This window comes from Bombus bifarius, unplaced genomic scaffold, assembly GCF_011952205.1.
Source record: "Bombus bifarius isolate JDL3187 unplaced genomic scaffold, Bbif_JDL3187 scf7180000007977, whole genome shotgun sequence".
NCBI lineage: Eukaryota > Metazoa > Arthropoda > Insecta > Hymenoptera > Apidae > Bombus > Bombus bifarius.
In genome coordinates this window covers 1,696,800-1,724,141 of record NW_022884362.1, presented here as the reverse complement: position 1 = coordinate 1,724,141, position 27,342 = coordinate 1,696,800, and the positions used below count along the sequence as shown (strand labels likewise).

Here is a 27,342-nt window from a genome sequence, read left to right as displayed (position 1 = left end):
GCTTCTACACACATATAAAACAACGAAAATATCCAACGAGTCTCAGCTTTTCCAGCTACTATCTGTGTTACGTTTACGTAGCAATAAATAAATGATGCAGGAGCGCAATACAGTTCTATATCAATATAATGTAAAGTAAACTTTGTTCGCAGTCGGATCGATTCACGGAACGAAAGATTCGTTCAAGTGCTATTTCTATATGCTTTATTACGTTAAGAAAGTACAATGTAATCGTTTATTGTAATAGAAATGTTGCAAGGAAACTTGTTGCTAGTGTTTAACAAGTATTCAAAGAAGAAATCTCTTTTACCATGCAAGCGTACAAATACCGTAAGTACTTGTTTGATTCGTACAATAAGTTGCTTGTCTGGTGCATGAGTGTACCACGAGTGGTGCTACGAGTGCATAAATATCGAAGTACGCGTAATTTTAGATTGAAAAGAACATTTCCAAGTTGTGGTTTCTAGAATTTTCTTTTCGGTTATCCATAAGTTATTTTCCTGTAATCGCGTTGCCTCTTAAACGATACTTTTCATTATACCCGTGAATATAACGCGGCATATTTAGTATCCGTTGTTGGATATTTTAGTTCTACGTTGTTTTATCCCCATAAAGGAATGGTATATAGTTATTATGAAAAAAGTGAAGTACAAATAATCTGTCATATAAAAGTCGTGGATGCTTCAAGTGTTTACTAGCTAAAGAACGATAAACAGAATATTTTCGTGTTCGATTAAGTGTTCGTCTTCGTTTGAAAATTATAGATTCGCATCGCGCATACATATCATATCGTGTTTCGTTATCTAACAATATTTAATGTAATAACGACCAACAGATCTAATCCACGAGGATAAAGATAAACATAAATATAATATATATAATACATATATATAATAGATAATAAAGTGTTCTGCAGTACAATATGTTATTTCGAGTCTTAATATTGGTACCACGGATTTTTCAACTCCTTAGTAGCTTACTCCTTTTTGCAAAATTAATTAAAACTTGAAAACTTTGCTTCGTTCATTGCCATTGGCGTACAATTGTGCAAATGTACTAGAAACAACTTACTGTATGTAGATCAGCGAGATAAAAGGGGGACAAAAATTGTAAAATTACCATAGTAAGCAGTAACAACACGATCTAGAAAAGCTGAGTGGAAATGGTACTATATACGTACATATTTATTACTACGTATATGAATTTACGCTTCAAATTTAGTCAATTTTGATGTTCTGTTTCTTCGTCTTGTCATATTTTTCGGTATCTTACGACTCTTATAAAATTTCCCGTATTAAGAATAAACAATTTTATACGTGTATAGGAATAAATTTAAATGTATCGCTATACGTGTATCTTATCTTTCAGATACATGCATGCTGTCAATAATAAATGTTATAAATAGTACTATAATTAATTGCAGCGTTACCAGTAACGTTCGTCCCAATTGCACTTATGCAAAAATCAGCGTAGCTATCGTTACAACGAGCATACAATTCTATGATACACTATATATGCGTTATCAATGGTATCGATAAAAATTACAGGACGTTAGATATTTAAACAAGAAAATCAGAATTTCATAACATTACGTTTAAACAATAACAAGTAGTTGAAATTTTGTTATCGATGTAAACGCGACTGTGAAACTTACGATATTTACCAAAATATACCTTACAGTGACACGTCCATCGATTTCTCTACTCATTGACATTTCGATTAAAGCAAACAGTGAAATAAAGATGAATGTAATCGACAAACTCGTATCGATTTATTAGAAAAATTATTTGACTCGGAATTTTTAGGTTAGCCAAGTACGTGTAAACGAAATATCTTTGCTTCTTCAAATTATAAAATTAATAAGAACGTTATAAACTTGGTCTTCGCAAGAATACGTCGAATGGGAATAAGATCAGAAAAGTCAATCAACTCGCAGTAAAACAAAAGAATCGTATACTCGTTCGTATAAGAAGATAATCGAAAACTAATGCAGAAACTATGAGAAATCTTCTTTGATTCCTGAAACAGAATTTACCTACTTTATCATTACAACTACGATAATCTCGTATTATTCGGTATTCTCATATGTTAATGAAAAACGTAGTTAGACAAAACGCAGAAAATCTTGTACAAAATAATTTTATTATAACAGTCGGTTGATCAAATAATTAGAAAGTAATACAAGGTATTTGAGATTTTTCAAAATTACAAATCGTTGTCGAAAAAAAGTATGTGAAATATTCAAAATACACCTTACTGTTATGAAAACAACATTTATTTACGCAATATTATAAAGTAAAATGCAATAACACTGCTGGAAGCATAAATAAGGATCAACATCTGAATAATGGGACATATATATGTATGTATAGCTATATCAAGCAAAACGAAGCTTCAAGATACTCATATATATATGTGTATATATATATATATTTTTATATAATATATCATACACAATATATTATATAATATATATATACACACACACATATATATATATGTATGTAATATGTCTGTACCGCACAATTTTCTAGTGCAGAATTTCCTTCATTATTTACGACAATCATTTTCATCAACGTTATCTTGCATCTGACAAAATCAAAAACGAAAAAAGGAAAAAAGAAAAAATGAAAAGAAACAGTAACTTCGTTATAAACAAGGGAAAAAAGTTCAAATGATGTGTAACGCGAAATTTGAAAATCAGTTCTGCAATCTTTGTATGTTTGCTTTCTGTAAAAAAGAAAATAATTTTCAGTTAGACTCTCTGAATTAAAAATTAGCTGCCCCTTTAAATAAAATTGGAATTTAAGTTGTAAAGTTGATACGTACCCGTCTATATAACGTCGTAATTATTCAAGTTATCACTAAAAATCAGAATAAACAATTTCTTGCGGTTTCTCAAATTTAATCGGCCGGTAATATGTCAATGACTGATCCCAGCCTCGAGGTGCCGTATTATAATTGGCTAAGTTGTGAACGCTAGCGAGTTTTGGTCCTGTATAGGTATCACTTTCGTAAAGCTTTTTACCTGAAAATGAATAGATTAAATTTACAAAAATTATACATTCCTCTTCGATCGCTTTTGTACCAAACATGTAACTACGGAGCAGTTTGAACTATACACGAGGGCAGACTAACAAAGTTTTGCCTCCGTTGTGATGTTTCAGAATCCAGATAAAACAACTTCTTTCTAATCGTACGATATCTCCACCTCGTCGTAGCTGTGCTGGCATGTGCATTATTAAGCATTTTTGTTAGTTTATCTCGATGGGAATGCGTGTTCGATGTGAATGAGTGTAACGACAAAAGATGCAATTCAACGCTTTGGTTTTTCAGTGGTTCCGCGTGTACCATACAGTCAAGACTTGGCACCTAATGATTTTCAGTTTTCGAAACTAAAACAACACTTGAAAGATTCGCGTTTCAGCTGTGACGAACAGGCGGAGTTTGCCGCGAAGGAAGATATGTAACTTCAAAAGTAAAAACTAAGAGTTTCTTTTCACTGTTGTTTCGTCAAGACGTGTCCTCACGTTCGTTCCTTTCATTCAAGCGGAGGCAAAACTTTTCGATATTCTTTTCGATCGCTGTCAGCAATATCGCCATTGGATTTTTCCACGAGTCAAATACCAAGAAACTGAAAAAACATTTACACTAACAAAGATAGTACATTGATATTTCCAGAGATAATACAAATATTCATTGCCCGTGAATGGATAGAGAATAAACTAGAATTAATGAAATACTTTGAAATAAAGCCCCGATATTTTTAGTATCCTTCGGATAGAACACAAGCTTTAAACGCTATTCTAAAAAGCTTTCCTCGACAAATAAAATATTCCACTTTTACAATTACATGTACGATCTAAAGTAAAACTGGCTATTCGCTATTTACTGCCCGGGATAATATTTTATCTAGCGTTGGTAGCCCAAGGATGAATATTCGTGAAACAGGCGTAAAATGTAAATAGTTAGTTGTTACAAGAAAGTAGAAGCGCATGCGAGTTAAACTTGCCTACATCCGAACAGATGTCAGTGAATTTACAGTCCGGCGAAACGCCATGCAATAAGTTGTCGAGAACAGGTGTGCTGCGCAAGTGCTTAATAGTTTCCAAAATATCTTCTTGGGAAGCTATCATCGAGAGTAACAACGACTTCGCTTCCACAGGCACTTCCGACTCTGTATTCACAAATTTCCCGTCACCGTTGTTGCAGAAGTTTTCTACTTCCTCGGAAGTAACAGATCGACGTCGACTGGAACACTCTTCGCGATACGTCGACGAATATTCTTGATCGCCGTTCATCATACTCGAGGACTCCGATTTTTCTCGGTAGATTATTTCTTCGCTGTAATCGTTCATCTGGGAGTCGGTTTCGTCGGTCGTGTATTCTGTATCATCGGTAGACACGTAACCATTGTTACAGTGGTCTTGAAGCTTTACGAGTTCCTTGTATCTTTGTCGCTCGGTTATTCTGCGTTGTAATCAATTAAAATGATATTGCAATTCCGTGCGACCAATGTTCAGTTAAAATTCAATAAGTGAAACTCTATTCCGATAGAACAAAATTAAATTAAAGAATTGAGAATCGCTTATACCTTTGAACAGATTGGTAATTTACTACTGGTAGAACATTATGCATAAATAGTATAAATGTAGTATTTTACTTATACTTGATGCTTGCAAGCATTTGCTTATTTTTACGCATACATGTGTGCAATCATATTTCAATGTGAGATATTACAAGAACGATTAAAACGATGAGAATGGCATCAAGTTCAAAGATACCAAGAAAGCACATAACGCGCGAATCGAAAAGAAAACGTTGTACAGGAAATAAAAGGAAAGAGCATCGAAATTTAAATGGCATTTTATCTCACCTCCTATGTTCTTCCTCGTTGTTGTATTTAACGGAATTTTGCGTCTCAAAAAATCGCGTTATATCGTTATCGAGAGGAGATTGTCGTATAATTGGGATAACCTTCGGACTGAATTGTTTGTATTGCAGAATCGGTCTACATGTTTTCTCGAACTCTTGTATCAACTGTTTGACCGGAACCGGCGTGTACTCGCTCTCTTCGTTATCGATTTCTTGCCGATTATCCACGAACTTGCCCTTGTCGCTAATCGTGCTCTTCACACACTCTGTGATCCGTTGTTCTTTCATATAATTTTTCATCTCTTTGTTAGTAGCGTGCTGCGTGTTAGAAAAATTAGATTTATTCAGCGAAGCTTTGCTATAATTGTGATTGCGTCTGTTAGTAGCGATCGATGATGTATTCTCGTTAACGCTATTCCTGCCGTGATAGATGTTACGTTGTTCGGTATCAGGTTCGAAAGTGATTCGACGTGATTTCTCAACTATCGACGATCGAGATTTGTCAAGAGGGAAGTCATTGTCAGTGCCAACGGCTACTTCTCTCAGATAAATCTTTTTCACTTCGGTCTGGTGGTTGCACTCTTTACCGTTACATCGATATTGATTTCGGCCTGGAACGTTTGCAGGAAACTCTGATGGTTAAAACGTACAAAACTCTGCTTCGTTTTTCGATTTCTAAGACATTTTCGGTTAATTAGATTCGACGCCTTAACGTTACCGAGAATCAATCGTTTGACACGTAACTATAACCGCTTAGAAAAGTTTAGGAAAATTGAGCGTAAACGCGCTTTAACCCGCGTCTAGTTAGCTTCGATCGGTTGGCACCGATGTACAAATAGTTGTTTATTTTAGATATACAACTAAAAAGAACGCGGCGGTAGTTTCGCATCGATTGAATAACATCGATGTCGTTTGCCAATTGAAGTCATCCAGGTTGTTGAACCTTAGACAAATCTCAAGCAGACGCGTCTAACATCGACTCGCAGGTATGTACAGAACACGTTGATCGTTTTAATGTCTTAGAACGAGTTTTTTTAGTCGGCTATATCGTAATTTAATCTGTAGAATTGCATGGAAAGTAAAGCAAGATTGAGAGAGTAGAAGAGCTTAGACAGACCAGAAATAGATACGAAGTAGTTTACCTCGAACTTAAGTCCTTGGAAATTGTTAGATATTTGCTCATGATGCGAAAACAATTCGAACAAACGAGAAAATAGCGTGGAGCGTTGCCAAATAGAAACGAGCCAACTAGATTGCGTAGTAGAATAAAGAAGATATATCTTTGTTCGAAAGTTGCGTACCTGTTGCAGGTGGATTTGTATCATCTAAAGACAAATCCACGGTAAAAGGATTATAAAATGATTTTTCAACGGCTGGCTCAGGTACTATAGATGTAAGAGGAGGTAGAGTTGTAAACTTCGAACTGCCATTCATCTCCTATTAATTGAAATTCAATTTCGTTTAACGTCTGTTTCGTTTATTTTAACGCGCTATGTTGTTTGCAAAAGTATAAACCTTACCGGTTTACCCGGATACATTTTCGGCATACCAGGAGTGCTCGGTATCTGTGGTTGATCTTTGTCTACGACCCATTTTTCAGATCTTTTCCTACGTTTCGCAAATATTTCAGCACCTGTAAATCGATTATACACATTGAAAAACGATGTTTCTTCGAAAGCGTAATAGAATATCATTGATTCGGACAGATCTAACGATATAAAACCGTTAATACGTGTAAATTACCACGGCCTCTTTGATTGTTTAAATCGCGAACGATATCAAAGAGTTTCTCAGGGTTCTTCGGTACTGGTTCGATATTCACTTCCTCTCCCAAAGCTTGAATACCGTGTATATCCAACACTTTTCCATGTGGGTTCATCATGCATTTCAGAGGAATTTTCTCCTATCGAAACAACATTTTCAATTAGGTACAGTTGTGCACAGTATTGATATATCAGCGAGTACAATGATATTATGGTACACATATACATATATGATTTCAGTTTGTTAATGAGAAAAAACAGAAAGGAATACTTTTGCAAGGAATATATCGAAACCGTAGAAACGAGCGTTCCCTTGCATATCTACATCTCGCTAAACAGTTTCATTTTGATAGATATTTCAAACACAATTTACAGTAAATATTCGTAAAATTACATGTCACATAAACAGAGTTGTAGAAATATTACAAACAAGAAAGTTGATCTCTCGACAGATATACGTCTGTTAATTTTTTACGTGAAAGAAATTCCGCATTAATCAAGTAGGTATAAAGTCAACCGCGCTAAAGATAAATTTAAGCAATTCAATACAATCTTTAAATTTGTATTGAATACTATATATTTGTACGGTGGATTTGCCAAGCTACAGAAACCAAATGGAAGTTACTTTGTTGTTTTTCACGTTTTTAGATCACCGAATGTGCAACGCAATTTTTTACGTTTCTGAAATGTAAGAATTTATTGATCACACAGCGAGTAACAAATATTCGAGGTATATACGTATTTAGCTGATATATCTATCGAAATGACGTTTGTTATTTCATCATAAACGTCACGAAAAGTATGTATGTAAAAATACGCACTGCAATTTCGAACACACACCACTTACTCTATGAACAGGTATCAAAGGCTCTTCTGCGTCTTCTACACCTGTAATTCATCGATTTAGACAATTGAAACAAATTTTAATAAGATTTATAGATATTCGCAACGTATCGCGCATAGGTGTGGGCTGAAAGGGGGTGTTGTTCATCAAATTCAACTTATCAATCGTTACACGCATATACGTACAGTATACACGTACTTACCATTGCCGTCGTGGATCCATTTGACCGATCGTTTTTTTCTGTTCACATACATAGATTGACCTTTACTTTTCATATTTTTTACATCGCTCAACGAATGCGAAATTCGTCGGGCGAGCTCAACTTGATCCTCAACTGTCGGATGCGACGGTGCATAAAAATACGAAGACGCAAACATTTTTCCTACGTGCAGAAAATTTTGTATATTTATTATCGATTATAACACGACGACTTAAAGATATTATGTACAGTATAAACGTTATCTGTTAAAATGTAATATACGAATATTTTGTATCTTTTTGGCAACTTACTATTTTTGGATTGCATAATTCCCTGAGAATCTGCGGCGGGTGTGAGTAATTTCTGCAAATTGACCGGTGTACTTCCATTGCTCTCCTTCGAAATAAAAGTAAGTCGGTTTAATAAAAATATTGAAAAATAAAAAAGTTTATATAAATCTAAAAATGGTTTAAAAAGTACTGGGGAATATATAAATACAATAAGAGTAACGTACAGTATAATACATTACAATAGTATTATATATATATAGTATGTTAGTATATAGATCTGTGTTAGTATAGAGATCGCTAATTGTTTGGAATTCTTATCATCAGATTATATCGAATAAATTACAACGAAAGCAAACGTTCGCTTTTCCTACTTTAAATTTCTGTCCCGCCTATTTAATAGAAACTTCACATTGTTGACAGTTGAATGCGTTTTAGCTAAGTGAATGCATTCTTGGCATTTTCCGTGAAACCTTGTTGCAAACAGATTTTTGCATAGTACACATATTATTGTTTTCACAATTCTTACTTTAGCGCGGTTATTCTATATTAATATGTATTTCATATAATATTTTAATAAAGGTTACCCATAAGAAATTAATACTTTGAATATATGTATAATAAAATGTATGATTAGTATCAAAATTTATAAGAGTGAATGATATTACATTTAGAAATATTACAACTAAAGTTTGATACATAGAGTTATTCCTTTGCAAGAGATTAATTAATTATTTGTAATTTTAATAGTCTAAATGAAACTACATATATGTATATATATTGTATATTCGTTAATCCAGAGTTACGCATCTTAAAACGTACATATCCGATGAAACGAACTGCATTTGTAATAGAGTAATTTTAAAGAGATAAAATGCATGTAAACAAGCTGACGAATACAAACTGGGCAAGTTTACAGAGCCACGGTCACAAAGTTATTATAGGTTAATTCCATATTCACTAAATAGTACGTATATATACATGTATAAATATTATCCGGAAAAGTAAGCATCAAATGTCTCGCAAGTACGAAAGAATCTCGTTTATCTTGAAATGTTAATCGTTGGGCGATCATGTTTTGTAATACAAAATAAAGTGAATATAAAGTGAACACAAAGTGAGTATAAAGAGACAAACGCGTCTGTTTAAATAACAAATGAATATTCTTAATTCTAAATAAATAAACTTTCCGAAAAATTCTAGTTTAATTTTACATTAAATAGGGCAATTTATGAGTCGTAAAATCTTGATTGCTTTTGTGATCAAGGCATAAAACGTAATTTGTCAATGGTAAAATGTAAATGATTTGTTTCCTAAACTGAATTACTAAAACGGCGTTAAGTAACGTACCTTTGTAATAGAGAAAGAACGAGGAACAGAGGAGAAAGAGAATTCAACGTAAATATTTGTAAATGTATCGCTTATCATCGCTGTGCTTAACACGAAGCTAATTCATATTTAAAGAATCAAATATTAATTGCTATTATTAGTCTTAAGAATCTTATCCGTGGTGCAAACATACCAAAGACTTAGTTTCAGTGATCATAAGGTAAATACAATATACATACTCACCATATCGAAATGCAGTATTTTCGAAGTAAGATGCTCGAGAAAGTTCCTCTTCACAGGATCGTGCCTATCAGAGGGCTTAAAACCACGGGAACGTATTACAACATTGTCCGCGGAGACGCTTCGTTGCAGGTAATTGTTTCCTTGTAAATTACCGTAATTCACACTGTACTGGTGCTCTGCATCCTTTGAATTTTCAGACACGACTCTGTACGAACTGTACGTGTTGCTCAAAACGTTCCGCTTCGTGTTATTGTGTCTGCCGAAATGGTAACTGTTTAGTCTGTTTTCGCGCAAACCGTTCAATCTTCGCTATATACTTTGCTTTCATATAATAAATCGATCTTTGAAAATCAATAGAATAGAAAATATATTGATATTACTATCGTAACTACTTTTGACGTAGTTTCACTGTCAAATGGAAATTAAATTTTAAAGCTTCATTTCTGGTACGAAATAAACAATCGTTTTTTTTCCCATAACGAGTGGTAACGTAAATTTTAAATGATATTATTTTGACAATTGAGAAATATAATAACGTATAAAAGATTATACAAATCATAAATACCACAGTATATAATTTGTACGTATGTTTAAAACGAACGTAATAGCACTTTCTACTTGAAATGTTACTTAACTTAAAATATTTTAGTACAAAGATCGGCTCGATGGTTCCGATTAATCAAGACACAGCGTACAGTTAGTAAAATTATGCGTAATACGTATTTATAAAAGAAGAAAGAAAAGCGAAACTGTGCAAGATTCAACGAGAATTCATCTCGTAAATGATATTATTTGCACGAAACGTCTTTCAAGAAATTAAGTATACAAATGTAAAAAAAAGTATCGACAACAAATCCGATGTATATATATATATATATGACATCGGATAAATCCGATTTCTTATCGAAGGAAATTGGTTCTCTTCCAAGCAGCCAATTAATTCCGCGTTGCAGTATTGGCAGCGGTACAATAAGGTTCTGTGCAAAAGAAATGCTAAATTTATCTGTTGTAACGTAATACGCAGTAACAGTTCGAGCGTTTGCGTTCGGGGTATACTACCAGTGCTGTATTTATTAGAAAGCAAGTTAATCGAAAAAATATTTAGACAAATCAAGACTAATTGTAAACTTAGAAGAAGTGAATCAATTAATATTTATAAAAGCTCAAATATCGTAGTATAAAATATAAGGTAAGAGTCGAAAGAAAGTTGTTAGTAGAAGATTGTAGATAATTTAGTCGTAAGAAAAATAGTTTTATCAACGCTGCTTTCGTAAATATAAATGTTAATTAGAATTTATTAATATTAACGAATGACCGATAAAGTACTTCCGTTCGATTGTTTCATTTATCGTCGAACTTTTATTATATTTCGTGTTTGAATAATACTGCATAATTTTAATTCCGACTTGTATTTTTTTACAATATCGATACGATAGGAAATAATTAAAACGAATTACTGTATTTCTATAAAACCTATAACACGAATTATTCTCAATTAACGTCAGATGGTAATTCCTTCGGAAACATGTAAAAATGTATTTGAGACGCTATAGAAAATTTTTCCAATTTAACGTCTTTTATAACTTAAAATAATATTACCGTGTTAACATTCTAACTACGAATAACGCGATCGATCTGTTGCTTTAAATAGATTATTCGGCAGAAGTTCGAGTGTTTTAAAACTGAACGAATTATCGAAGGGAATATCCCCACCGATCGAAAATAATGCTAATGTTCAATTCAAAGAATTTTTTATTGTCAATTATATGTGAAGAACAAATTTTCTACGATTAACGATATTACTTATCGTTTCTTAATATTATGTAATTAAAATATTTTTCCACTATCCTTAGGAATATAAAGAAATTTACCAACGGTTGACGTTAACCATTGATATTTAAAGTGATATTATTTAAAATTCCGTATACTTCAGACTTTAAAGACTCCAAAGAAGGGTCTCAAGCGATACGTTGCCTGTTTAATCATCGAAGCATCGCACGATTAAGCACAGTTTGTCTGAAATTACATTTCCGTCGCAGGATATAACCCAAAACTTTCACAAAAAGTAAGAACGCGATGAGAAACTTTTTTTCTCGCTAATTTTCTATTTCTTCCTAATTGCCTTTCGAAAAGAAAGAAGGAAATGAAAATTTACTTATCGAACGGTGCCCTCCTCATTTCGACGATCTATGCACAGTTCGCTCGTTCCTTTCCTCCTTATCTTGAGGCGGTTTCCCTTTTCGCGACAATTCTTTTGCGAATTTACGTAACCCGCGAGCGTACTATACTCCGAACGAAGTGGACTGTACGGAAAGTGAACGAATCTCACGACGAAGGCTCCCTCGCCATGAAAGACAAAATCGCATCTTACAAAATGTTCCCTGGCACGCACGGACTTGGCCGGTTAGGCACACACAACCGCGGCAACTTCGTCAGCGCGGCACTTAGTGGCTAGCGGTCACCAGCATCGTCCGGTACTGGCTCATTCATGCCCGAGACTTATGGCAAAGAAACCGAACGCGGAACAGATATTTATTTTTATATCAAACAGATTATCATAAATTTCTTGCAAACGTGACGGAAAATTTCACGCTCCAGCTACATCGTTCGATAAACATTTGCTTTTTTTTCGATTCACCTACATACGTAACCGAATCCTCTTCCAATGGAGTCGCCCAAATGCTCAATCGTTCGAAGGACAAGCTCGATGCTTGGTCAAGCTTCCCTCGTCGCTTCTACCTTTGTTTCTTAACAATCGAAACACTATGATTCTTCTTCCTTCAAATTTTTTTTTCTTATCTGTAACGTTCACTTGAATGAATTACTGCATAAGCACAGGATGCTTTATAATAGCGCCTAGCCGTCGCTATACCAACTTCCCGACTGCCTTGAGTCGTCTTCGGTAAAAATAGACTATCAGAAAGCGACACCTTAGAAATCAGTGGCTGTTGCTGTACACCACATAAGTTATAGCACCTATTCAATACCGTCACAATTTCTCTTAAACAACTTTATCACTTTATCATAATAAACGTTATCGATATGCAATAAACGATAGAAGCCGAAAAATTGCCTGACGAGAGATATCTCGGATAAATGATAATCTGTTTTTCTATTTGAAACGGCCGTATGTTAAACGTCAAATATCTATCTCGTAATAAAATTTATACCTAGAAGATTGAAATATATCTTTGGAATAATACGCATTTAAATTAATAAAAGTATATTGTTGTTAACTTTAGATTAATAATCACGTAATTTTTTTTTCGTTATTTAGAACTATAAGAACATTTATTATACGATACATTGAATTCTGAAAAAATATTACTTCGTTTATAAAATTAAAACTGATATCTATTTATTGTCATATACATGTAAAATTAATTACATTTAATCCCAATCGTCACTATTGATATCTTGCACGATATCTGTATTTTCTTTAGGTAGGTCAATATCCTTAATGGCTTTGCTAACTTTCAGCTTTTTCCTTTTTGGTCTAGAATGTTTCTCATCTTCATCAGACTTTCTCTCATCGGATTTTATCCTCATATCAAATTCACTCTCATCGCTGCTTTCTTCTTTATCTTCTATGCCTTTCTTTAATTTTCTGATAGTTGGTAAACTATATTCAGCGATATCTTCGTTCTTCGTAAGTAGTTTAAGTTTCTGAGATTGGTGGATTTTTATCCAAGATTCATAGAATTTCGATAACGATGTACCTTGCACTTTTATCTTGTTCTCCCAGTTCGTTATCTCCTGCATATTTTTTAAATCAATTGCGGTTTTATTACGTTCTGTTTCGATATATTTCCTGTTTTCCGCAATTTTATCTAACAGCTGTTTCATTTTTCTACAATAGTTTGCTATGTGACATTTCTTTAAAAATGCCTTTAGCTAGAAACAAAACGAGTAAGCGTGTAAAATTTCCGTTCGAAGTGTCATATTTGCATTAATATGAAAAAAGTTCGATTATAACGAGTGAATTAACATTAATACTGTCAACGTTCATTCGATAAAAATAAGAATATATAGATACAGTACGTACTATTGAGTTCTGAAATGTTTATGAATATTACCATGTTGTGTATATGTAATTCTTAAATTTCAATATGAGTATCAAATCAGTGCTTTAAGCTTTTAATATCTTCATTATCTACTATGTATATAGTATACATACTACAATTATACTTTATCACTTCATTAAATGAAACATCCATAATTAACACCGGACAATATTAATTTTAGTTTATTTATAGTATAATAGTATAATTTCGTTTATTTAATTATACCATCTATTCAAATATAAATAATTGACTTACCTGTATAATACATGGTATATATAAATCAGGAAAATATACTGTATGACTATCTTTAGCAGCATTCTCTAAGATAAGCTTATATATTGAATCAATAATATTGTCTTTAAAACCATTTTCTTGTAATTGGGATTTGGACATCCTTAAGATACAAATGAAGGGTATTGGCTTCATTGATACTGCCTTATGTTTCTTATTAAAATCGTAGGAATTTAATATCTGCAAACATAAAGAATCTTATAATATACAAAAGATTTAAATATTGTTATAGTGACGTCAATTATAAATGGATTCATATACATTTAAATAAGGGTTTTAAATGAAAAAAATGGAAAATGTTTTTGTTAAACGATGAAATTAGTGCTTCCAACTAAATATTTGCATTATTTATCAAAATAATACAATTGATTCCTAAAATTATTTTTCATCTTTTCTGACAAAATACTTTAACACATCATACCTCTAATAAAAATGGTAATACAGGTATAAATTTTCCAGTTTCTCTAGAAATATCTATTAACATTTGTAAACAGTGAAATCTCAGGGGATAATATTGTGGCGTTGGTATTACTTTGATAGTTCCTATGATAATCTGTAAATACATAATACATGTTAAATACTTGATTGATAAAAAAAATTATAACATTGAAAATAAGAATACACACTTGTACAAGAGGATATAAAAGTGAATGTAACATGGAATCACTTTTTGATAAATTTATCAATTCTGACCAGAATCTCAATGAATTTATGTACTGCCAATTGTACACAGCTTGAAAATGTTCCTGCAATGCATTAGATATAGATTGATTTATTAATAAAACATAATATTAACAGAAAAGTATATATAGTATTTTACTGTAAATATTATTACCTTTTTTTTTAAAGTCATAGCATTTCTTAAATGAATAGCTAGCTGTCTAATATATAAGAAAGCGTGATTGTAAGCTAAATTACTATCAAGCAGATATATTTCAACTAAAGAATGTCTCATAAAATTTATTGCAGGTAAAGTTGTGAGGGACACAAATTTAGAATTTTCAACATATTTTACATACATCGTCTGCAACATATTAATTTAAAAATGTTAACTGTACCTCGCTATATTTTTATTATATATATTATAAATACCAATATAGTATTAAAATTCTATTTTTACCTTAAATAATATTTCTAAAACAGATTCTTGATTGCTGGTCGCAATACGTAATATGCTCAAAAAAGAAACAACACGCACAGACTCTTCCCCAGTTGACCAAAATTTCAACAAAATCTTCAATAATGGCTTAGTTAATGATGAAAATGACTGTGTATATGGTAACATTTGATGTAAATGTTTTAAAAGGATTGTGAGAATATTAGACGACGTTACATTTTGTAAAATCTATAAATAAATACACATATATAGCTACAATGATTAAAATCCACCATGCTCAATGTTTAAATAGTAGTAATGGTATTTACCTTAATTAAATCTGTTAAATATGACTTGAGAATATTTTTTACTTTTCCAAACCGTTTAAGCTTATGAATTTGAGGTTGAGTTTCCGAAGTCAGTTTTAAATAACGCTTAAATGCACCCGGTAAATACAGTATACACAGTTGTACAACTTCATTAAACACTAAAAAATATTTTAATTGTTGAAGTAGAAAATACATTTATTCAATATTAATATTGAATGCTAAAAAAACCAACCTGCACCACCCTCTACTTTATATTGTAATAATTGTGGATCAGCAGATTCAGCTACAGTGTGTAATGCGGCATGGAAAGCTTCTACAGCACATTTAATCGTTTTAGATGATCTGGAAAGTTATATACAGACGCATATAGTACGTATATACAAACTAATGCAACCAGTTTAATTAATAGTGGTATAAAATGATTTAATAATATAAGACAGTACTTGTCTTTTTGAATGTCTTCTTGCCATGTTTTTAATAATTTCAATGTGATTTTTCGTTTGTCCCTTATTTCACTACCTTGATCCATTTCATAATCACTCTCATCGCTAGCAACCTGAAATTTTATAAATATAAAATAATATTTTTCTATCCCCTCTTATTTTTTATATCAAATAGTTCTGGTTTCATTAATATATGGAGATATTTCATTTTCATACCTCTAAACGACTACTAGGTATATGTTTTGTATCTAATTCATTTAATGAAGATTTATCATCATTATTAATATCATCATCCTCGTCTGATATATTAAATTCTAAAAGATTTTTATCATTTTCTTTTAAATATTTATAAAACTCAGGATCTGTATCCTTCAATCTCATTAAAGACTTCTTATGTTCTACTGGATCCATGTCACTTTCGCTACTTCCAGCATCATCTTCATAGGTATTTTCACCTATCGCATAATATATAAAATTCTGCATAAATAAAATATAATTTTTTGCGACTTCTGAAGAAAATAAAGTAATATCTTTTTTCAATTATATATTACATATATTATATGTTTTATAGATATCACCTTTTTTTATAATATATCCAATGCATAAGCTTTTTCAAAAGCTAAGTACGTATAACACATGGTTGCAAAATATGTTAATGATTAAAATTAAACCAAATTATAGTATGTTATATTTTTCAGAGATGTTATACATATATAAAAAAAGTTCTTTTTGCACATTACTAAGGATACTTAAGTACAAAAGATACAGACACTATATCTTTATAGTTAATTACCTACAGCACAGAAAATTTTTACTTGTTCCTTCTTTAAAGTTATTTAACTTACACAAACATTCGATCAGAGTCATAACCACAAAATAAAGTATCGTTGCAAAATCATTATTAAAAAATTGACACAATATTTATAATTTAATATACGCAAATTATTCACGTGTCACACACGTATCGTCCTTATATAATTCAAATTTAAATTCCCTTTAATCCCACATATTTTGATATATCTAATTTTCATGGATTATTCATAATTATAAATCAAAATATTTATGAATGTTTTAAAGTAATTGTTTCACCCATGCCCAAATTTCAAATGTATCTTTGAGGTTAATGTATGATTTTGGATATTTTGAACCAAAATGATATAAAAACGCTGTTGACTATTTACTTGATTTAATTGTTTCTTTCATTCATTAGTACCTTGTTCATTATTATCATTGCCATTTATTTCGTCCTCAAAAGTTTGATTAAAGAAGTCATCCATAGTTGCATCTTTTAATTGCTTTCTCTTCTTTGTAACAAGTTTTTTTGTTTTTCTCTTCACAGATTTTTCTTTTTTTATCTTCATCATTTAACTGCAAGCAGAAACGAGCTAAACATAAGTTTATACATATGTACAAATGAATTTCAAGAAATAATATTGATACAATAAATATAACCTATAAAACTTCTATTTCTATTTTCTTAGTTTGATATTATGTTCTTATAAAATATATGATACGTACCAGAAAATGAGAATACTGTTTATTTATGTTATATGGTATTTTTGGTTTTTAGATTAAAATGTTTACGATTCTAGCTCGTTTTAAACATTACTTCAACTTCCCACGTGCATAACTTGGTAAATCAATAACACAACATGTAATATTGGTAATTGTAGGTATCTGATATAACTTTTGATGTTGATAAAATAGAAACCATCCCTATCATCAAGTACTTTCAATGATCTTTATCGACTGGACGAGGAGGTATCTTTTCAAAAAAATCTTTTTTCTAAAATTATCATCGCAACAGAGATATCTAATAATACATCTTCAATACGAATAAACAATAGAAAAAATAAATAAATTCATTTTACGAAGGACGGGAAGTAATTATTTATCACCTCTTTGCACTTGTAAAATTATTATTCCTTTCGAGTTCGCCTAATGCAGATGCATTTATAATAACTCGTAATATTTGAATTAAAAATTAAGAAAATTTACTACTAAATGTTTGAATTATTATATCGATAATTAAGATGTCGTACATTATTATAATCTGTATATGTGTTTCAGGCAATCGCTATGTTCACAGATTTTGTAAAATCTTGTTCGCAAATAACATGCTTCGTTCCTCAATATACTCTTCTATTTTAAGAAAAAATACCTATATTTTAACAATTATTTGCTAAAGAAAAGAAGTCTTAAATAACTTAGTAGTAAGCAAATTCATTGCGTAACAAACTGTAGAAGAAATAAATTAACAATGTGCTGTGCACATTACCTAAACAATATTAGTAGGGTCATGATCGCGATTACCACCAACAGGGGATACTATCGATACGATATAATTTTTAAAACATTCGACTAAATAAAGAAAGCGACAAACAATTCTTATATCGTCATTACGGTCCTTGAATTTGACGTTCATAGACGTCACTTCCCATAGCACACTGAAAAATAAAGCGTATCGACGATAGATAATAGAAGAACCGCGTGGTTAAAATATATGCAATGTTTGCCGGAGAGATAATCGAATCTACAGCGTTATCGTTAATTAAGAAATTAGTATGTAACCGATTGGCCGCTTGGAGCTTCTATTGCGATTAAAGTACGTAATGATATTATGGATGTTTAGGACACAGAATTCAACGACATCTATAGAAAATCGATTGCTTCTCTAAATTTTGATACAAAAGAATTCACTTGACGCAGACCAATTGGATATTTTCTAAGTAAATTCTTCTGTGAGACACTCGCTCTAACAGAAAAATGAATAAGAGAAAAGATTCACAATGCGACTAGAAGTTGTTTCATTTGACGCAAAAGACAAAAGTTTGTTACATTTATTCAAAAATATATATTTTATAAGATATAAATCTTTCGTTGTTTTGCAACGAACGTGACAAATGTAGTTGAAATTTAAAACTAAGAGAAACTAGATACACATGTACGTTAGCAAATATTAATTTATTATTTTTAATGTATTTTCGAAAGCCGTTTGAAGAACGTAAATCTATTTTACATTCCATTTTACGTACGTATATCCTTTTCTGTTTAAAAATCAATTTTGAAGTCGAGTTCAAAATGAGAATATCAACATCTTATAGTAACCTTATTCGTTATGTGCAATTAACCGAAATATTAAATTTGGCATACGAAATGTACAAACAATCTTGCATATGGCAGTAGTATAATTTATTGGTTTGCCCACTCTTGCGAGAATAATTAATGCGTGTTATGAAACACCCTGTCTGCCGCCAATGCAGCGTCTGACACGCTGAAGGTTTGCATACAGTGGTGTATCATGCGTTTTCCTACTCTTATAAATTCTTCCAACGTATCTTTTATGACATCATTGTTTGTCTGTAATATCGAAAAAACCATGTAATATTGAAAAAATGAGAGAAGATAGCGATTTATAACAATCCGTAAAGTCTCTTATCGTTTTCGTTACGTTTTCAAAATATACAACATGCGCGTAAACTTATATTAGTTAATTATTGTCTGTATGTCGATTATGATTTTCAGAAAATATGGCAAAAAATGTTTGTGCGATTAATTCTTCCCTCTTAAACCGCGTGTATCTTTTAATCAACGTTCAACGATCTTAATTACAGTTTAAATTTGATTCAAATGAAATTTAAGCTGTAAATTAATTAAAATTAAATTAAGTTTGATTAGCTTACAGTAAATTAGTAGTTACCAATGTACCGACACCATAGCTTTCGACGAAAATCAAAACAATATTTGTATCAAAGAATACGATAAAAAAGGAAATCGATACATGTTTAAATTACATTACTCGATTGGTAATGTTCGCTTTTAGATGTCCAATCCAATAGATGACACAAACGTCCAATAGATAAACATTCGTTGATCACTTCGTTAATAATACGAAGAGCTTGCGATGAAGATGCGACGTGTTGTGAAATTAAGACGTGTCGCAGAGTGCAGTTTAATTCCATTCAATCTTTATTTTTAGCAACCATCGATATATTTAGCATAGTTTAATTCGAATAAGATGCTATCTTCATTGTCGCGCCTTTACCACATACGGCCGTGAAATAAACATCGCGCGTACATACTCACGTGTCCTCGGTTAGCTCGAACTTACATATATAAACGATACGTGCATTCAGTTCGATGACTAAAACAGAATCGGATGGAGTTATAGCGCTTCACTGGGTTTGCTTTGTTTCGTCGTTCAACAGGAATTATTTGAACATCAAAGTGCAACGTACTATAGCATCGAACGAAATGAATATTTCCAAGGCTGATTTGATCGATCAGTTAAAACACACAGGGAAACTCTGGTATCTTGTTAACCCCTATGAGACAATTTTCGAATTCCCACACGAAGTTCCCGATTATCAGCAGCAGGTAACCATATTTATATTTTATAATAATATAAAGCGCGAAACGCGTCTTTTTTTTTACCGTTGATGCCGCAAAATTATTTATATAATCAACGAATAGTAAGTTTTGTATATTTTTACGTTAAATCTTAATATGGTATTCGGTAAAGAAGACAAAATTTCGTATATCGCGAAGTTTATGTAATAATACGTAGATACATACGTTATCGATAACACTGTAACAAACATAAATATTGCATCAATTAAGATAAGATAAATGTATACGTAGGTATGGTTACCATTTTTGGTCCTTATCGTATTTGAGCATATTATACTGGCCTTTAAGAAGAAAAGATTCCGCTTGAACGATCAAGTGACTTCCTTGTCTCAATGGATATTGCAAGAAACTAGCCGGTAAGCATAGGTAACTTTTGAAATGTATCCGCAATTACCGCCCATTGCAATTAAGAAAGACAAATTTTAAACATTGGTACGATATCATGAAAATAAAGTGCAACGATAAAATAAAATCTTTCTTTATGGATTTCAATGGTAATAAAAGAACCGTCCTGTTATAGTTACGTATATCGTTTTAGGAATTACAAATTTCTTCGTAATTATCATATATAAAATATACCGATTTACAACTTTTCGATAACAGCATCTGAAACATTTCTATTGGTTAACAAGTACATCATCGAATACGATTCTTGAAGATAAACGCGAATAATTCAAGTTTAAAAGGCATCAGAAACCTTTAGTAATCTTACAATTTAATTTCATATTTACTTAAATGTAGATATAGTAGCACGATATAAGATACGGAAAAAGGCATAAATTCTTAATGCGTATTTTTAATTGACACGGTACTTGGTACAAAACGATGTATGCTTTTGTATGGTCTAGTAATTCTCAATACTAGGTCCAATAATCGCATCAACATATATTACCTGTCGTCTTATTCGAAGTATCATCATATATTTCGACCGAAAATCGCGATCAAACTTTGCAAATTAATAATGACACCGAAATGAGTTCGACTCTTTTTTATAAATGAATTATCTCGACGATGAAGTGGGTGATTCGTCTCTAATATCTTCAACGATACCTTCCAGTACTCTCTTCCGTGGTGCCGAATATTACGCGTACATCGTAATTTACGAGAGATGTCGCTGGTGGAATCTGCCTTGGAACTCGCTATGGACTTGGTGTATCACTGCCGTGGGGGTGGATTTCTGTTACTATTGGGTTCACCGCAGTAACCACGGTTAAATTCCTATCCAACCATGTGTGTGTGATTGTCCATCCTCTACTTGACAAATTTATAGTGTTTCTCGCCCGTTTACAGAGATACACTTTTTATGGGCTCAGCATCAAGTACATCATAGCAGCGAAGAATTCAATCTCGCGGTTGGTCTGCGGCAATCCATCTTGCAACACTGGTGTAATTTCGTAAGTATCGCTCGTGTTACATACAGATATGTTCCACGCTACGAAATGAAAAAAAAGAAAGGAAATTCGATGTTTCGCATATCTGCCTACACATTGCGTTTTTTTTTTATTTATATGTAAATGAACCAACAATGAACGAAAGAATTTATCAAACGATTTCAAAGATACATTTGGCAGCAAAATTGAAAGATCTCGAAATTTTTGCCGAAAAGGGTATGGATCTCTGAATTGTTGTGATACTAAAAAAAAAAAAAAAGAAAAAAACACAAGCAAAGCGAATTTACTTTCGTTAAGTGTATTTTGCCATTTATATCGCTTATATCGTTGTAGACACTTTTACACTAGTCAGCAGGATGGACAAGTCAAGATACTGTTTTTCTCAACGATTTTACGGAACTAAATGTGCCTTCGGAAATTGAACAATCATTTTCGTGACTCAAATCGCTGTAAATGCGAAGATCGAAAAGTGAAAAGTTGTAGTATTTCCCTTAAAGTCAATTTATTCTCAACAAGGTTGAGGTTACTAGAGGCTTGATTCTTCGAATTGGTCCTAGACAGATTAACGTACGATTTTTGTTCAGGAGGTGAAGATATATTCAACGAAGATTTCGCGATGCTTTAATTTTGCTGTTAATCACATCTTTGTAAGTCACATCTTCCTGAAATATCTAAAACATATTCTATCGATGTGACGTAATTTTGTAATCGTAAATAAATAATCTTGCATAAACGTTATAACGTTATAGCATAAACTTTCTCTAAAGATAAAATATCGAGTATATATATACAATATGCAAATGTGCAATTGTGCAAATGTACAAAAATGTTATTCCACGCTATATTATAGAGATACATGTGTGTAATCTGTTTACAGATGTTATATTTACCTCTTGCATTATTTATACCGCCATCGCATTTCATCGTACATAATCAGTTTAATTTAATTTATCAATTATGGATTCACACGACTGTCATTGATGATCTTGGACCGTTCGAGTTAATATTCAACACACCAAAACATCATCGTGTACATCATGGTAAAGGACAGATGGGTTTTATATTATATTAAATGTTATTGTTAATAATCATTATTACGATTATTATCAATTATAATTATTATATATCGTGGATAGGTTGCAACTTATATTGCCTGGACAAAAATTACGGCGGCGTTCTCATCATATGGGATAAATTATTTGGAACATTCGTGCGAGAAAAAGAAAAGGAAGAGATAATTTATGGCTTAGTTGTTAGTGCTCAATCTTTTAATCCCCTGTATTTACAGGTAAGGTCATATTTGTTTAGACCATGTCTCTTTGTTTAACCGTTAATGAAACGAACGATCATTCTGTTACATAAGCTAACAATCAGTTATGTAAATATGCGTTCGGTTGACATGATTTCAGAGCTAATCTACATTTTAATGAACTGTAGTAATCCATACTTTAATTCGTTCATTTATAGATTAATTTGTATATCGAGTATTTTCAATTGCACCGACATGAAAATTACAAATTAAATTATTTATGCTTATATGTAATTTACAATAATTTTGCCTCTAATATACTAATTCATGTTGTTTATAGCAATGCATGTTTGTTCGATATACGTTCAGATATATTTGGTCCAGTATATGTAACACATTCGTATATAGCATAACGATTTCATTTGTTAGTATAAAATATAATAATTTTGAATTGTTATAGACATTTTACACTGCAGAATTATTTAAAAAGATTACACGGATGTCAACTTTTATGGACAAGTTAGGTGTTATCTGGAAAGGTCCTAGTTGGTTTCCAGGTATTCCTCGCTTAGGTCTGGATAAATATAAAATTAATGTAAGTTTTATATTTTATACACTTTTACGTTGTTGCGACTACATTATCATCGGTATTACATATCGTTATTGTTATTATTAGAATCGACTCACAAACGTATTTGAAAAAAGCACTATCTCCTGTTGTACACTGCATTATTTTCTGATTACCAACAATATTTTATGAATAATTCAACCGATAGAAAGAGAATTAGATTGTATGAAAGTACTTGTATGAAAGTAAAATGAGCTCGCTGCAAACGTTCGGACGCATCATTAAATAATATTTACGAATATATAATTCGCTTTTAAGAATACTAATGGATTTATGTAATTGGCATATAACAGCGAATGCCGATATGGCACAGGTACTAGCTTGAATCACCAACAAGACCACATAAACCGGTTTGGTTTTACTATGGGTATTCTTCACCACACGATCACTGAATCTCATAACCATAAATACATTTATTTCAAAGCACGTTTATGGTAATAATATCATTGTCGTTATTTCCAATAGGTTACATCTAGGATTAAATATGATAATTATATACCGCAGTGGCAAAACATTTACGTAATTATACACTTTTGCCTAGTTGTTTATCATCATCTTCAAATATACGAGGAAACACAGGTGAGCATCGTAATAATTTAAATATCTTTGTTTCTTTATATGCTCAAACGTTGTACTCGTCTATTTTTAAAATATTAAATACTTTTCTATATAGGATTTAAGGACCATATCATCAGGATTTATCGTTATTAATAATTTGCTTGCTCTTACCACTATTGGTTTGTTATTCGATAAATCAAAATATGCTGGAATTTTGGAATTCATTCGATGCCTTATTTATTTAAGTTTCTCCAAAATATATTGTTCCATAAATTTATATATCTATTATGTATATGTAACTTCGTTTTGCATTTGGATTTTACATTTTCTCCATACAGTAAAATCAAATTTTATAACCGTGGCAAGATATAGGAATCAAACTAATGTTACGGAGCATGATGAAAATATTTACACATGAATTATGTATTTACACTATATACGATTATTCTGTCTCATTGATATTTATGTGATAAATAATACATTATTCGATATCATTGTTGTACACATTTCACAAACAATAAATATCGTGGAATATAGAAATTAAGTATTTATTGATATGACCGTGACGGTTTATCCATAGTTATCCTCGTTTGAATAAAAAATTAGCTATATCCTGTACATAGGCATATTCGCAATTCTACAAAACTTTTTCACAATTAATATAGAAGTATATAGATAATGAAATGTCTTTTGTATTCAGTATTCGTTCATTTCAGAGTATTATATGCTCGTTTCATAAAAATGTTGAATAAATTATTCTACAAGCAATAAGAAAATAACATAACTTTTTGAATACGATTAATATAGTAATCAAAAATATCATGTATATACTACCATATATATACTGTTGTTATATATGACAAAAATTGTAAACCAGATCTATAAAATTTTGATTTATAATAATCAGTTTTCTACCTGAACTTACGTCATTGGTCTCCTGTAAATCTTCGATCCATTGCGATTTTATTTCAAACAGGTTCCCTTGGTTCCTTGAATTCTATAGAAACCACAAAAAAATAGAACTTTTTCTTACACTCAGTGTACTTGTTTCGTCATTGCATAATGAAAACATTTGGCAATTATTAACGAAGCAGCTCGTCGATTTCGATGATTTCCGAATATGTTCCAGATATCGACATTTTGAACAACTTTTCCCTATGCGTGTAACCCCCACTCGGCCTTAGTTTCTGAAATATACATTGGCAAAAAGATTGTCGGTACCGCTGCAGTGAATCGCGTGTGCAACTGTGCGTGTAATTGTGCATCTGTGGCGGTGTACGCGTAAGTATTGCCGGTAGCCTTGAGGCAGGCGAGTACAACAACCGAACCAACAAATACAAAAACCAACCTAAACCTAGCTCTTATCTTTTGTTTATAATGCGAATGGATAACGTTCAAAATGTTAATTTCTACAACACATTAAAAAATCATCGAAATCGGAGAGGTGGGTCCCTTTATAAATAATTACCAAATATTTCTTATACGAAATTTTATGACGAAGTATTCGATTGGATTGAAACATTGGAAGCTCTAAAATTCCTGAATTATTCCTTCCTTTACGTGTGCAACAGGTTTAGATGGCCGTTGTTCAGAGTATGTTTAGAATGCGGCATGTGAAGCGTTTAAACGGCATTGTTAACTCGAATATATGCCTTGCAGCAGATTGTTCCGCAGATAAAATTTATAAATAGTTTTATGCGCTTACTTAGGTATATGCAAGTATTGTACAGGATGTTACAGAGAAGAAGTTACAGGATTTTGCGAATTTATAGCAATCATCGTTCCCTTTTCGTGCAAAATCAATTTGAAAGTTAGAAAATATGTAAAAGTTAAAGAGCATTGTACTTTTTCTTTACGCGTGCGAAAAACTAAACCAGACAGGATGATTCAAAATATATCTGCTGTATGTATTTAAAAGTAGAGCGAATCTACTTGCCATTAGGTAAATGGGATTATACGATTCCAAGTAGGATAGATTATAATTTTTGTTGTGTTTATTTTTTACGAAATTACAAGATTTCGAGTTACAAAAATGTTAGAAATACATTCAATTACCTAAAAATCTTATGGTTTTCAAATGATCCTAAGTATAAAAAATCACATCTTTTAATTGATATTTATGTTCATGTTAGGTAAAACAATGTGAGAATCGAACAAAGTTCATAATTCACTCCGTTTGCTAGAACACTTGATACTTACTTACTACAGAAGACGCTCGAAGTTAACGAACTTTGATACATCATTTAAAGAAACGATGAAATAGCGTAACACACATACAATCGCATGAATAATCTCCGAGGAACATAAATATTGACAGTCTTCTGATTTTTATCATTATCTTTGGTATTGTGCACTCTCTATGCGTCGGTGTATACCATAAGCGAATACGTCAGGCTAAAGAGTATCGACATCAAGTTATGAATCATGATTAAGGAAATAAATATAGGAATTGTGTAACGATAGATTTCTGCTGAAACTAATATGGATAAAAATTATATTTAGAAATCAAGTCAGCGACTGATAAAAATAATAAAGCCATTAATCGTTTAGTAATGAAACTATAGCTATTATTAGTAAGTTAATGTAAGTAGTATTATCCTGTGATACCCCATTTGGGTCTAGACGCTCCAACCGTACAATAGTTTGCACAATTTCTATGTTTAATACAATTAGTTCTCAAATAGTTTCTCTTATTCCTTTCCTAAATGATATAACAAAATGACTTGCCAATGTTATATAACAAAATTAAAAAGTATATTCTTAAAATTTTATAAATTTCAAATTTATGCTTTTGTTTCTTTTTTTTTTTTTGACAATCACATGCAACAGATATCCTTATGAATTTATTTATAATTATAAATATTTATCGTGCAATGGATAAAGAAACGATGTAGAATTTCAGAGGCAAGTAAGTTACTTCCATTATTTTGCTTTTTTATTTCGTTTCACTTTTTAGCTATCAATCAGTTTTTGTTATAGCTCTTTAAAATCGAGAACATATTCATAGGCATACTTACAGAAAATACAGAAACATATGTATGTATGTAGCGTGTGAGAAGATGTATGAACGCTTCTAAGAGCGATGATTTATTTTTAAATAAAGGATGCAAGGAACTACCGAAAAAAGGCCTTCGTGAATGTTGAACGTATCTTGTATTTCTTCATTGTTTTCTTCATTTTATTTTACAATATTTTGTTAGTTGCGCGTATGACTTTGCGTTTATTAATTACCTTACGTATAGACGAAGTTATTGCTCTATTATAATTGAAGTTCTATCAAGTATGTTATCCAAGCAACTATCAATTGCGATGAACATTGGGGTTTCAATAAATGATGATATTA

At 31.7% G+C, this 27,342-nt stretch overlaps 2 protein-coding genes and 1 long non-coding RNA gene across 9 annotated transcripts; 2 read left to right on the top strand and 1 right to left on the bottom strand.

Moving 5' to 3' along the window:
• The first annotated feature begins 3 nt into the window (after positions 1 to 3).
• Positions 4 to 6,173, top strand: LOC117204191. The gene is made up of 3 exons (XR_004487025.1): positions 4 to 330; positions 5,728 to 5,861; positions 5,941 to 6,173. It is a non-coding gene; the product is annotated as an uncharacterized LOC117204191 (long non-coding RNA).
• On the bottom strand, positions 2,254 to 17,538 carry LOC117204154 (nucleolar complex protein 2 homolog). Of its 7 annotated transcripts, none has more exons than XM_033441302.1 (14): positions 17,282 to 17,538; positions 16,977 to 17,148; positions 15,980 to 16,218; positions 15,764 to 15,876; positions 15,553 to 15,662; positions 15,321 to 15,478; positions 15,016 to 15,240; positions 14,731 to 14,919; positions 14,522 to 14,641; positions 14,317 to 14,448; positions 13,860 to 14,075; positions 12,183 to 13,434; positions 9,541 to 9,796; positions 7,992 to 8,077 (listed from the first exon to the last, which is right to left on the bottom strand). In XM_033441302.1, exons 2-12 carry the CDS (start codon positions 17,125 to 17,127, stop codon positions 12,931 to 12,933), a joined length of 2,157 nt encoding a protein of 718 aa, XP_033297193.1. In that variant the 5' UTR covers positions 17,128 to 17,148; positions 17,282 to 17,538; the 3' UTR covers positions 7,992 to 8,077; positions 9,541 to 9,796; positions 12,183 to 12,930. The 7 variants fall into 7 exon arrangements, with proteins under 7 accessions (XP_033297198.1, XP_033297191.1, XP_033297197.1 ...); XM_033441303.1 differs by having other exon boundaries at positions 12,179 to 13,434; positions 16,977 to 17,131; XM_033441301.1 differs by having other exon boundaries at positions 16,977 to 17,131.
• Positions 17,539 to 19,883: 2,345 nt separating this feature from the next.
• On the top strand, positions 19,884 to 24,539 carry LOC117204167 (alkylglycerol monooxygenase-like). Its single transcript, XM_033441326.1, has 9 exons — positions 19,884 to 20,140; positions 20,405 to 20,529; positions 21,231 to 21,382; positions 21,464 to 21,567; positions 22,442 to 22,604; positions 22,701 to 22,852; positions 23,274 to 23,408; positions 23,907 to 24,020; positions 24,115 to 24,539. The coding sequence occupies exons 1-9, from the start codon at positions 19,904 to 19,906 to the stop codon at positions 24,415 to 24,417; spliced, it is 1,485 nt and encodes a 494-aa protein (XP_033297217.1). The 5' UTR covers positions 19,884 to 19,903; the 3' UTR covers positions 24,418 to 24,539.
• Positions 24,540 to 27,342: the final 2,803 nt, after the last annotated feature.